The sequence below is a fragment of the Panonychus citri genome, unplaced genomic scaffold, assembly GCF_014898815.1.
Source record: "Panonychus citri isolate SS breed McGregor unplaced genomic scaffold, ASM1489881v1 Contig00134, whole genome shotgun sequence".
NCBI lineage: Eukaryota > Metazoa > Arthropoda > Arachnida > Trombidiformes > Tetranychidae > Panonychus > Panonychus citri.
The window spans coordinates 1,010,638-1,024,584 of NW_026515539.1; the positions used below are offsets into that span (position 1 = coordinate 1,010,638).

Sequence of the window (13,947 nt, forward strand, 5' to 3'; positions counted from 1 at the left end):
ATTTAAGACAAGTAGTTGAATAAACTGTATCATTTTCAAGAGACATTCTGTTTAAAAAAGATGTATATCAATTAGTATTAATCGAGTTTTCTTTTCTTGGTAAGACGTTCCATATCGACATGAAAAGGAGCTGTATTAGTTTGAATGAAATCTTCCAACAATGAAATATATTTGTAGAGATTCTCAATAGTTTGGTAAGATGGAGCAAACTTTTCTCTATGGTCTTTGTATTCTTTGATAATTACTGCTTGTAGAGCCAATCTCAATCTTAGTTCAGCATTGGTTTTTCTCTGTGTAAGTAATTTTCTTTCAGTTACCAGTAGATTTCTCGCTGTACGATGTGCATGTAAAACTCCATCATTAATTTTTTCTAGCATATCATTTCTCCATTTAGTCTCTCTGTTTACGACTTCTAAAGCTAAGGCTAAACGTGAACAGTTACATCCTGCCTTGTGGTCAAACTTTTTTGAACTTTCGAGAGACATACCTTAATCAGATGTTGGTTCAGGTGATGGATTAGATGAATTGGTGATTGATGAATTTGGCTCAGACCAACTGGAAATTGTCGATGGAACAGGAGAGGTTTCACGAGAAGGGTGGTAAGACCAAAGTAATAATGAAGTTGATGATCTTCCAGATGCAGTAGATTCCGATAATGCTTCTCTGTAACCTTGAAAATCAGCTTCAGTCCAACGTATAGGAATAAATTCAGGTTCACTTTCAGATTCACTTTCAGAGTTTAATAATGAATATGTTGACTCTACGGTTGTAGTACTACAAGTTGAAAAGTTTGATGATATTGATGAAATTGATGAACAAGGTGATAACTGTTCAAGTTCACTTGATGATGATGATGATTCAGAAGAATAACTACCTGGAGGTAGAAGGTCTCTTGGATCAGGGTTATCGGTTGTTATAAGGTTGAATTCTCGAAAAACACCAGAAGGAACAATATAACGAATATTAATTGGTGATGAGACAGGAGTAGAATAAATTATAAAGTTATTAGTGTTGTGGTTGTAATTAAAAAGAGCCAGCTTAAAAAGATAGTTCAGAAATTTGATTGAAGAAAGATGATTCAATTTCACTTTCACTATTGTTCCAATATCTTGATGGTTTCACTGAAGTTTTAGATAAAGACTTAACACTCCAATGTGATCTTTTCTTTTTCAGTGGTTTAAATGATTTAACAGGAACAGTATAATTATCTTCACTTAGTTTAAAGTCGGGAAAGATTTGAATAAAATCTTCAAGTGAGAGAACAATGTTTATAAAAGAACTTTGTTGATTAATCGAAGCCAGGGTTCTTCAACACATTTGAAATAAAAGAAAACAAAAATCAATGAATAAATCACAAGCAGATGAAAGAAAAAGATTATTAGAGAAAAAAAGATTAAACACAAAAGAAAAAGATCATTAGTTCACAATCCCAAATGGTATCAACATAATTCAAAAGAAAATAAGGGAAAAAGATAATTATCACCAGATCACTGAGTTTAATAAAAATCTCTTACCTCAAGTGTTGTTGTACCAAATGTCCGATGTAATTTAATCCAAAATGGAAACAATAATCCAAAGTTGTAAACACAATTAATCCAATTGGTATAAACACAATAAATCCAAATGGTAAAAGATGAACTAAAGATGTTTACAATAAAACACTAACAAAGTAAACTATCGATGATGTTTAAATAACTTTGATACTAATTGAAGTTTACTCACTGAGGGTATAAACTATACTGAAGAAATAAAATATAAATGTAGAATATATATTATTACTAAAAAGAAATAATAGAGAGAAGAAAATTTTGTTCTATTCTGAACTAAAGAGAGAAGTTAACTGATAAAAATTTTAAACGAAATAAACTTTGCAAAGTTGATTTTTACTTTAGCTCCCTCGCCTATGTCCGATAGACGTTTGCTCCTAACGCGCAGTGACGCCAAAGAGGATTGCCCTATAGCGCGTCAGTAAAATTTAACTCTCCACCTATTTTATCTTCCTAACTTTGTGTGTACTCACTCAAGTCAAAATTGCAAGTTAGTTTATGTTGTTAATCTTTAACATTATTATACTTTAAACTTTCTTGGAATAAACTTTTAGTTTTTTTAGATTTAGCCATGTTTAAGTATATATATTATTTAGTTGTTTTTATAGTTAGTTATATTTTAAACTCTCAATTAAATAAATGTTTCAAACAGTGTTCAACTATTAACTCAGTCAACAATTACAACTTGTATGAAATTAACTATTCATCTTTAAATCAGTTTCCATCATTCAACTTATCGGATTATTGTGAATTAAACCATTTGGATTATTGTGATGTGAACCATTCGGATTATTGTGACTTTAGTGAATTCAACAGATGTATCAACACTTGTTCACATGATCTGGATTATTTATTGGTGTTGATATTACTCGTGATTCCAATCATCTTTATCATTACAATTAAAAGTTATTAAAGTAAGTAAACTTTATTATTGATTAAGTGTTGAATAATGTCCAAAGGCATGTGTGTATACATTGTCTATAGCCCATCTTTTATCATCAAGTGGACTCAGTGAAATCTTTTTAACTTGTATTGCTCTAATCTTATGTTCTTTACTTTCTAATCTGTGATTAACATTATAAAATATCTGTTCGTTGTACAAACAATTATAATACTGGTCTCTTGTCAATTGTTTTTCAACTATACACCTTTGTGTTCCTTTGGATCTTTTCTTTTCTCCATCATCTGATACAATCACATACATTTTGGATTTTAATGCAATGACTTCATGTATTTGTGATCCATTCATTTCATCCTTTAGGTATCCAAGTTTCTTTTTATTTTGTGTATTGTAAAGCCAATGGTCTTCTGGATAATCACAAAAGTCCATAATGTCCTTGAACTTTTCCAAATCTACATGTAAATCTTCTGTTTTCATGTGATAAATGAAACTATCCGTGTCAGTATACAACAGTTTGATATTGTTTCCATAATATGACTTGAATGTATCATAATGTAATTGATACATGTGCAGTTTTGCAAATTCCAAGACACTAAATCCAACAGCTATTGGTTTGTCTAGAACAACCTTTGGTCTTCGAAGCTTTGCTATAACAAAGTTTTCATTTATAATTGAAAACTGATCAAACAAAGGTTTGTTTACAACTTTTTTTATCTGTTTTTGGTTCGTTAAAAATATCACCTTTGAATGTTTTCTCTTGTTTTCAATACTTTTCCCATAAAGTGAATTAACCATTAGTTTCCAAAAGTCTTTTTCGAAGTTTGTCTTGGATTGTTGTCGTTTACTTGTACACAAATCTATGTATGGTTGTAACCATGCAACTTCGTCAAAACTAATTATCCTGTGAATCTTTTCCAATTTCAATCCTTTGTCCATGTAATACTTCAAATTACGATAATGAATAACATATTTTTCCTTTTTTAATAAATTTGGTGTCAACTTTTTACCAGCAACTCTCTTTTTACCCATCGATTCAAGTTTTTCAATTAATGATGTTTGGTAAGGACTCAAATGTTCTTTTTCGATGGTCATCTGCTCAACTGCCAATGGATAATCATCATGCCAGTCATGTAAATCTTTTGGATAATCCAAATCAACCTCTAATATATATCCTTTTTCTGTAACACCTTTTTCTATTTTTTCCAATATTGACGGAAAGTCTTCTTTTTCTTCCATTTTAAATTTACCATGTGGAAGTTTTTGTCTAAGGGCATACCCATAAAGATTATTAACATCTAAATAAGTAATAAAACTTTTTGGTTCATTTGAATTATAATCAGGACAACTTGAATTATTTGCTTTAGCATGTCGTGTCATTGCTGATGATACACCACCACGAATACCATTTTCAATCATCATCAACATATCAATATCGGTTATATGATCCAATTTGACTTTAGTCATCTTAAGTGCTGCCAACCAGGTTAATCCAGGTGTTGAGAAAAAGTTTGCTGGGTCTAATCCAAATTCACATAAACTCATTTTTCTAAAGTTTTCAAATATAGCAGCTAATAAACAAACATCCACTTTCAAATATATATCGTGAAATTCACCAAGTGTTGAACAATTAAACTCTTGAAAGATCTGATTCATTCTGTCATATACTTCAACACTAATCCCACTGTTTGTCAATGATGAGAAGAATGCATCTATTGGTGGTAAAGATGGTTCATCGAATCGAGATATACAATCCAAATATTCATAAGGTAAGCACGCTTTACCCAATAACATTTCAATATCTCCATCCGTAAATATTTGTTCAAGTATTTTAACTTTATCTCCTCTATCCAGGTTCCTGGCTAAATTATCAAGACTTGATGGTAAAAAAGCAAGTGAATCAATAAATATAAATGAATCCATTTGGATTGATAAGTACTTGTCAATCGTTTGAGGTATACAATCAATCTTTGTGAATAAATCATTATCAACTGCTTGAATTAATAAATGACCATCGAAATTTTTCAAATTGTGAAATACAACTGGTATTTTATAATCCCATTTCCATTGTAAATTACATGCATTATGTGCTGGTCCTCGAAATTCACCAGTCATGTGATCATGGTCTCTCACTTTATCACTATCATGATCAAAACCACTACCACAAATGACATTTATCCTCAATGTAAAATCTTCTTCTTCTAGAGTCAAGTATAATGGTTTCTGAAGATTATCATACAAAAGATATAATTCCATTTGAACAGCTATAAGAGTTTTCATGAACATTGAATCAGCGTCCAATCCACGATAGAAATCTTTTAGAATAACATCACCTTTGTAATCAATTACCACAAAACCGTAAGAACATGGTTTATGTTCTTGATAAGCAAACGAGTTTTTGTTTTCATGAGGTAACTTTGTTGCTAATGTTTCGAAATCAGCATAAATGATGAAAGGATATTTGAACATTTTTTTGTATTCCTTGAACTCTATTATCCCCCCTTTCTTTGGTAAAACAACTTGTTGTGGTGATCTCTTGAAACAATTGGGTTGGTGATCCATCAATTTTTCATGCGTTCGAAAACCATGTAAACAGTTTAAACAATGTTTTTCACCGTGGTTGCGTTTCTTATTTAGTAAACGATCAAAGTTTGAAATTAGAAAGTAATGATTGTCGTGGAAAAATAGATTCACATGTTTATCTTTCAGTTCACTTGTTATCCTAAATGGTATAATGTTTTCCTCGTTTAGAGACAATGTGTAAACATTCACTGAAACATTATTTGTCTTTTCAAATTTGTTGATTTGATTGGTTTTAACTTCTCCACGACAACTTGAGAAATCATATCTCCAACTTTGTAAATCATATTGAAACACCCTTTGAGGATTTTGATCCACGGGATGTAATGCACCCAATACACAGTACATAAAACAATCAGTTGTACAGTCCATATTAACGATAGCTTTTTTAGTGATAATATGTTTGGGTAACGAACATGATTTACAACCTCCTTGATGTGGTTCATATTTAACTAAATGAACTTCTACTTCCTTAATTGATTGAACACTCCAACCGCTTCCTTCTTGGGTAAACACATCCAATTTAGCATCAATTTCCTGTGAACATTCACCTAGAAAATGTTGAATATAATCATCATTACACAAAACTTTTTTAGATGAGTTGATGTAAACAGTTTTATTCTCATCATCACCATCATCCTTACTTGGTCTTTCTAATACAAACCAAACACCGATTGTAATTTTTACACACTCCAATTTGTTCACTAAATCTTCAAGAAGACTAGTTAAAGATGAGCTTTCATTGGAGAATAGAGTATCAACATCATTTGTATCTACATCACGCATAGAATATACTCCGAAAGTATTATTGAAAGCACTTTTTGATAAATTAAACTTTAGATGTTGTACTAAATCACCTATTTCTTCTTTCTCACATCTTTCTACATGTTCTCTAAACTTTGATAAAATTTTAAACTTTCGTCGACAATGTGTACACTTATAGGACATTTTTTTCACGAAAAGAATGATCTTTATTGTTAAACTGAGCTAAATGAGCTCTTACATGGGTTTTTATTAACGTCGACTCACTCCATCATCCAGTATCATGACTCCCTTGAAAAACCAGTATCGAATGTATGACATTGGCTCCGCCTCATAGTTTAAGGCACGCAATAGCTTAATCATATAGTCAAGAAATTTTCCTTTTACAATGTAAGAAATGAAACCTATATCCAGTCCCATGGAAATTTCGTTCAAGGTTATCACCAGTTTATTTATAGGGTCACCTTCAGCAACGACTGTAGGTTTAACTTTTCCAAGATATAGATCCTCATAATCTCCAGTTAGGTCAAATTGAATCAGGTAATTCCTCAATGCAAATAAATCAATTATCTTTAAATCCAATTGTTTCTCCGATTTTTCGTTGACATCATATCGAATCAAGATTCTTGGGTACCATCTCTCGAGTGTTTCTGTTGTTTTTGCTTCAATATCAATTGAATAATGGTCACCGTTTTTCAAATAATATTTACCCAAATTAAATATGTGAGTTTGAATACCAGGTAAAGTTGTATCAATATCACTAGTATCTTTCCATCCAATTACCTTAGGAGCATGTCTATTCGCGTATCCTTGTCCACATTTACGATTTATCTTTCCAATGTTTTCAACAAATTTTCCTTCCTTAATTATTTTCACCAACTCAAATGGTCAGTAGTAATCCTTCGATTTCACTCGAACCTGAAGTCCACCATCGCTTAAAGTTGTATAAGATATAAGTTTACTCATGTCAACGTAGTTGGATTTACCACCGATAATAGATAATCGTATTTCATCAAATTCATAGAAAGGGATCTTCGTTATCACCTCCACTCCGTTTAAAACATAACTTATGTACACCGTAAAGAAAAAATGATTATTGTATTTAAACTTTCCTCTTAATGAGATTGTATAGACAACACCGTCTACAGTTTCAACATATGATGATAAATTTGTGTAAGTCATTTTCAAGTTTTTTTTAAAACTTATTATCCATAGACTTATCACCTTTATATTACACAAAGTTCCCACGGTTAAGGGGAAGAACTAATGCTTACCCCTGTTCTCTTTCTTTTTCTCTTTCTTTTCTCTTTCTTTTTATTTTCTCTTTCTCATTCTCTTTCTTTTTCTCTTTCTTCTCTTTCTTCTCTTTCTGTGCCAGAGCCTCCATTTTTTAACTACTTTTAATTTTAATCGAAATTAATTTTTAATTGTTTTCCTTTTTTAATTTTGTTCTTTTTACTATTTGTAATTAGATTGATTCAGTTTCTTGTAATTAAATCTTTTGTAATTTTCCTTCCTTATTGTAGGAAATGAATTAACTATTTCCACATGTTCTCTTAACCTTTTGTGTCACCGGTTGATGTTGATGAAAATGTTACATTGTAAACATAATTTTCTCATGGTTAAATTACGTAAATATGACTGTTAATTAATGAGACAATTTATTGTTATTCTTGTTATCCTATTGTGATAATCTATTGACGATTGTAATTAATATTATCTGGTTGTCAAAAGAGTGAGATATCTGACAGAATCTGATGTGTATTCTTTTGTCAATGTCTTTCCTATCTTTTTCTTTCTTTTTTTTTTCTTTCTCCCCTTAGATTGTCTTTGACTTTCAACGAATAATTTTTTTTTATTGGGCCTGATTAAATATCTCAATTGTAATTGATAACCTACGTGGACTGGAGGCCATTTACTTTGTATTCACCGATTGTCCTCAGGGAAGGTGCACCTACGATTTTGGGCTCTGTAAATTAATTTACCTGTTGAACCTTTTACGGTGAAAATTGTGTTCACTTATTTACCTTAAATGTTTTATTGTTTTTATACCTGTTGAATTTTAATTTATACTTTGTATCATATTTAGATTACCTTGTTGTTTATCCACCGTTGGAATAACGTTTACAATTGATATAATCATCTCAAGGTTTACAGTTTGGGTTCAAGTGGATTTACAAGGGTAAATTAGAAATTGAAGAGAAAAAAAGAAAAAGAAAACTCTTATTAATTTTCTCCATGATAATTGATTCATTTAATTTGTATCTTTCTCTCTCTCTCTCTCTCTAGTTTATGTCATCAGCTTATTATTATATCATCTTGGAGCTTTGATTTTCTTTCTATGGATAATATTGGTTACCTTTGGAGGGAAAGTATTGATGTGTAGTTACTTGTTTACTTTCAACGTTGTAAAGATTATGTTTCATTCAACAGGCTGGACTCATGATTATTTGTTAATGGCCACAGGGTGATCAACTTTTTCACTCTCTCCATCCTATTACTTAATATTTAGATTCTGGTATTGAAGGTAATGTAAAATCATCTTTGCTAATCAATTCACAAAAAGCAAACTAAGAGTGAGAAATGATTTTCATGGGAATAAGATATTATCCTAACCTTTTATTTTTCTCTCCTTTTTTTTCTAGATTCATCTAATGTGACGACAAGGAGAACATGATAGAGGTTGAAGACAAGAAGAAGAATCCAGATGAGGATGGAAACTACTGGGTGGAAATTGAGAGAAATCAGATTTCAAACCTTCAAGCCAAATTAGATTTAATGAGCAGAATTAATTTCCAACAATTACAACTACAATTATTGTCTATGTGATGAAGCCAGAAATTGAACATTTGAAACTGTAAAGGGTTGAAGACATTTATTCATGTTGAAGATAAAATTTCATTCTCTTCATCGGGTCAAAGGTTAATCGTCTTGTTGGAAGATCAATTTACTATTCTCCCTCTCTTTTTGCGTTTCTGTCTCTCCAACAATTAACTCTAATTTCTATCACTAATTTTATTTTCTCTTTATTTACAAACCTGGTTCATGATCGAGATCAACATTGGAAATAATTTTCTCTTTATTTTCTTTTCTCTCTCTCTCTACAAATAATAAACTTAAAATGATCTGAAACATTGACGTTAACAAAGAAAAACAAATGACAAGGATAAGGAAGAGGAACATGGAAACAAGAAGAAATTAATATGATGACGATGATTATATAACAATGAGAAGGTAATTTAATAAAGTGAGAGGGAGAGAGAAATCAAAATAATCTCCTTGGTCTCCCTAATATTTATCTTTCTCTCTCAATTGGTGATATTTTCATCTTCAACGTTGCAAATATTATTATCAATGCAATTATCACTCCAATGATTAAAATGTTAAAAGTAAAGATTAAGAATATTTAATCGTAATGATTTAGTGATTAAGAGTAACAATCAAATCTAACTACTGTTGATTGTTATGCTCACTCACTCACTCATTGATTTTCCTCTCTCTTTCTCTCATGATTAATATGCACTCGTTAGGAAAATATTAGAGATATTTTAATTGTTACAATACCAATTCCAAGTTAATTTAATTGTTTGGCACACTTTTCCTATTAATCAGTTTTATTTCTAACCTCTCAATCTAGTTAATTAATCAACTCGATCCCTCTAATTATCCCAATTAATTATTATTATACATTATTAGTTAAAGTCTAGTCTCAAATTATTTACATTGAAACATTTTCATCTTGATGATTTTTGTTTTATCTTCCTTTTATTTTTTATCTTCTTCCTTCTCTCTCTCTCTCACTCACTCATATTTATCATGAAACTGAATCAGATAATGATTATCATCAATCGTCATCATAATTAACAGTCAATTGTAGTCTTGTTATTGTTAATTAAGTTTTTGATACTTTGCTTCTTGTTTCGATATCTATTATTTTCTCTCCCCCTCTCAACAATTAGTTAATGATTGTAATTGTTGATTTATAATAATACTAGTTGTTCAATTGTCAATTGACAGTTAACAACATGCTACAATAATAAGTAATAATAACAACAACAGGTTGACATTTAATTGTTTGTTTAATTGATTAGTAAGTTGATAAAGTATTTTACTTGATCATCTCCTTCATATAATAATAATTATTAAATTATCTTTACAATTTAGGAAATAAAATTTTAACCATTTAAAGTCAGGTAAATATATTAAAGAGAGAGAGAGGAAGAGACTGATTTTCACAATCAAGTAATTAATCAATTAGATTAATTATCGTCTCTCAATAGAATGAGAGAAAAATTTGGTTACGAATGTAGAACAATTAATTTTGATTCTCTGGTAAAATTCTAACAATTTACCGTTGATGGTGAGAAAATAGAATCATTGTGATTCTTAAAAATAGAATTAGAAAAATAACAATTTCGACATCTTTTTTGTTCTCAGATTAAGATGATAAGGATGAAGAGAAGATGATACATACTTTGAATTCTCCATGATGAATTCTCTGTGTCCTGATTAGGCCAAGTTACGAATTTGAACTTCTCTTTGACTTACGAAAAAAAGACCAACCATGTCGTCAGAATTTTAAATTAGATAATTTGAATCGTCAGAATGAATTTACAACTGAATTACGAAAGCGATTGAATTGCCAAAGAGGTTAATCGAAATTGTATCAGTATTTTCAACTGATTATACTACTAAATTGTTAATCGAATTAAAATAAATGAATGAATCTAATTCGACGATTCTGATTTTCTGTTTTTAAAGTCAATTCGAGAATCTGATCAATACTTTTTAACGATAGAAATTTTATTTCATCGACAATTGGGATAAATGTTGAAGTTCTGTTTAGTTTGGTCGTCAAGTTGACGAGTTTTCGAACTCTCTTCGTCGGTTGAACAGTTCTAATTAAAATTTAATCCGAAAAACTCTTTTAAATAATATCTCTGAATTTAATTCTTTTATGATATTGTTTCGCCATCTATTGAGAAATAATCATGAATCATAACCAGAGATAAGAATATCGTTTGAATAATTGCTCGAAATATCATATTGATTGATTCTCATCCTCAATAGAAATTTAATTTAGCATTAAAATTCAATTCTTTAGTTATTAAGATGACCAAATGATCCACCATGAAAGTGGGAATTGTCAATCGATTCAATTGCGATTGGAAAATTTTAATTACCATGAATTTTTAGTTTTTTGAAAAAGTTACCATTTCGATTTTGATATTTTCTCTAATCATATGATTGTTGAAAATCTCACCAATTAGAGTAAAAATGGTAAATTCATTTGGATATTCGAATAAGTTTCGAAAATTCTTTAAAGTCATTTTCGAACTAATCAAAAAAAGTGATGTAAGAAATAACAATTTTGCGTCGTTTTCGCGGCTTTTTTGACCTGCAAGAAACTTTTTAAAACTTGACTTTCATGAAGATTTTCAACCAAAAGACTGTTAATTTTAATATTCTGATAAACTCAACGCTTTACAATAAACATTCCAAGTTCAACTACGATTTTATTACTTATTAGTATTTGATTTTTCGTGCAAAACTTTCTGATATCCTAATAAATTGTTCATCCGAACCTTTTCATGCTCGGTAATAAAAAAAACTGCTCTTTCAGTGGCACAAAGTGGCATAGTCACATTGAAACTAAAAAATTATCTGTTTTACTGGTCAATAATATACATTTTGGACTTGAGTTTGTCACTTTGATCACAATTAAAACTTCAATTGTTTTGTTTTTTTATCGTTTGATTGCCGTTCGATTTGTGGAGACGGTCCCTTGTTTTCGAAAGTAGCGCCATCTGGTTGATTCTTTTGTAACCATTTGGAAAACAAAGGTTATCTTTTGTTAAGAATCTTAACTTATCGTCTAAATTGTTAATTAATATAATTGTTTTAATTTGGTTACTTAATTTGTTTACTTTTTATTTTACTGCTATCATTAAGTTGGAGATCTTTGTTATCTTCTTTTGAGTGGCCTGGTTGTTACTCTATTTGATTAGTTTTGTTTATTATTTAGCTTTGGTTTTGTATCTTTTGGCTGATTAGCTGGTGTGGCCAAGAATACAAAATGTCTGAAAGCGCATTGGAAGACGTGAAAAAGATTATTAAATCTTTAGTTATTGCTCATCAAAATGGACTCAGTCCTGTTGCACTTAACAATGAATTTCTTGAATTTGAAGGAAGACCAATCCCATGGAAATCTTTTGGTGCAAGTAGTTTATTTGAATTTTTGAAAACTCTTTCAGATATAATTGTTCCCGGCTCTAATAGAGCCTCTGAGCAAGTTTTCTTTGCCCGGGTTGACTCATCGACAGCTCATATTGCCAATTTTGTGGCTCATCAAAAACCTACAACAATTAAACGGCGTAATAATATTGCTCGAAATGATCTTGAGAAAAGACCATGTCGTGATCCAAGTCCTCCACCTGTGCCTATCTCTGTACCAATACCAATACCACAACAACCTCAACATTCACCACCACCAGAACGAAGTAGACCAAGAAGACCTGGTGTATCCAGTTCAAGTAATGGTAATAGTGATCGTCGACGCGAACCAGAAAGATCTGAGAGAAGAAGATATAGAGAACCATCACCTATGAGTATTTCTCCACCACCTCGACGAACACCAACCCCTGAACCTGATAGATTTCGCAATCCAAGTCCACCTCGACATGGAAGGTCACATTCCTTTCGTGATGCAAGTCCAGATAGACCACCAAGAAGACAATCTGCTCGAGATGTATTTTTAAATGGTTCACCACAAGCTACTCCTCCACAAGATTATGATAAAGAGTTAGCTAAAGCCAGAGAAAAGAGAGGTTTACCTGCACAAAGTTCACGATCAAGAAGAAGTAGATCACCTAGTCCTCGTCGACATCGATCTCGACCATCACCTCCTCCACCTAGTCCTCCTCGTCGCCGTTCACCTCCCATTCAAACAAGGTCAGTTTCTTGTCAAACTGATAAGGAAAAAGTAATTTCTAAAAAATTGGTCTCCGCTTCATGTCAAACTGATGTTGAAAAAGCCAAAACCTCAACAGTTGTACAACAAGAACTAGCTGCTGGTGATGAGAACGAGGTTAACCTTAATCAAGCTTATTATGGTTCCAGTTATGGTCCCAGTTACGGAGGTCATTACAACGGAGGTCCATATAATGGATTCTCATTGCAACCTGTTCCTGATCCATCTTACGAAGAAGATGCCAGTCGACCAGGATTTTATTACGATTTTGATGCGGGAAGCCACAAACAAATTCCTCTTATACCTGAATGGTATGCTTATTGGATTTGGACTGGATGGGCACCACCAACCTCTCAACAACCCCAACAATCCCAACAACAACCTCTACAATCCGCTTATCCACCACAACAACCAACATTACCACCAAATCCTAACCCTCACGTACATTCAACACCCACAACAACTACTACACCAGTTGAAGCTGCACAACCAACACTTAAATTCATACCAACAACACCAACCAACAATTCAGCCACAAGGGACCCAAGACTCGCTCGTCAATTAGCTGCTAATGCAAATAACACAGCGAACGCTAAACAAGCTCAAGTGCCCACTAAAAGAAAAGCTGTAAATGTGAACGATTATTTAAAGTCGCGCAAATTGGTTCCAGATAAATCGCAATTTATCATCAACGAGGAAGCACAAGAAACTCCTGAAACCTTAAGTAATACACTTGATTATTACGTTAAATTGGGTGCCAAACGAGCTTAAACCGATTGTCCGAACAATTGGTTTATAAAATTTTTCTAAATCTCCAAACAATATCATCAACGAAACATCAAAAAGGAGGATTAGTTTCAAAATGAATTCTTCCATTTTCTTTATCAATATTTTTTACCCGCAGAAAAAAAAGTTAACATTGTTTTTGTTTTTCGTTCTTTTCACTTATGGAAAGAAGAATCAACCATGGCTTCTTCTCTCAGAACGAATTGTAACCACACAATTACCCAGTTCATCTCTTCAATCATAAATCAACATTTGAGTGATAATTTCCAACGCAAGTGCCTTTTTGTGTCGTACTTAACATCGAGCTTGATGTTAACTTCGATATCGTCGTCAAGCCTAATTACCTAACCTTTTACACTTCTCTTTGCAAAAGCGGTTGCATTGAGAGCGCTTATTTTAGCCTA

The 13,947-nt window shown here is 31.6% G+C and overlaps 1 protein-coding gene and 1 long non-coding RNA gene across 2 annotated transcripts; both read left to right on the forward strand.

The window, feature by feature from the left end:
* Positions 1-6,994: 6,994 nt before the first annotated feature.
* LOC128391617 (uncharacterized) lies at positions 6,995-10,203 on the forward strand. The gene is made up of 5 exons (XR_008325840.1): positions 6,995-7,522; positions 7,611-7,789; positions 7,877-7,969; positions 8,077-8,314; positions 8,433-10,203. It is a non-coding gene; the product is annotated as an uncharacterized LOC128391617 (long non-coding RNA).
* Positions 10,204-11,626: 1,423 nt separating this feature from the next.
* On the forward strand, positions 11,627-13,806 carry LOC128391616 (trithorax group protein osa-like). Its single transcript, XM_053351532.1, has one exon. It carries the CDS (start codon positions 11,864-11,866, stop codon positions 13,526-13,528), a length of 1,665 nt encoding a protein of 554 aa, XP_053207507.1. The 5' UTR covers positions 11,627-11,863; the 3' UTR covers positions 13,529-13,806.
* Positions 13,807-13,947: the final 141 nt, after the last annotated feature.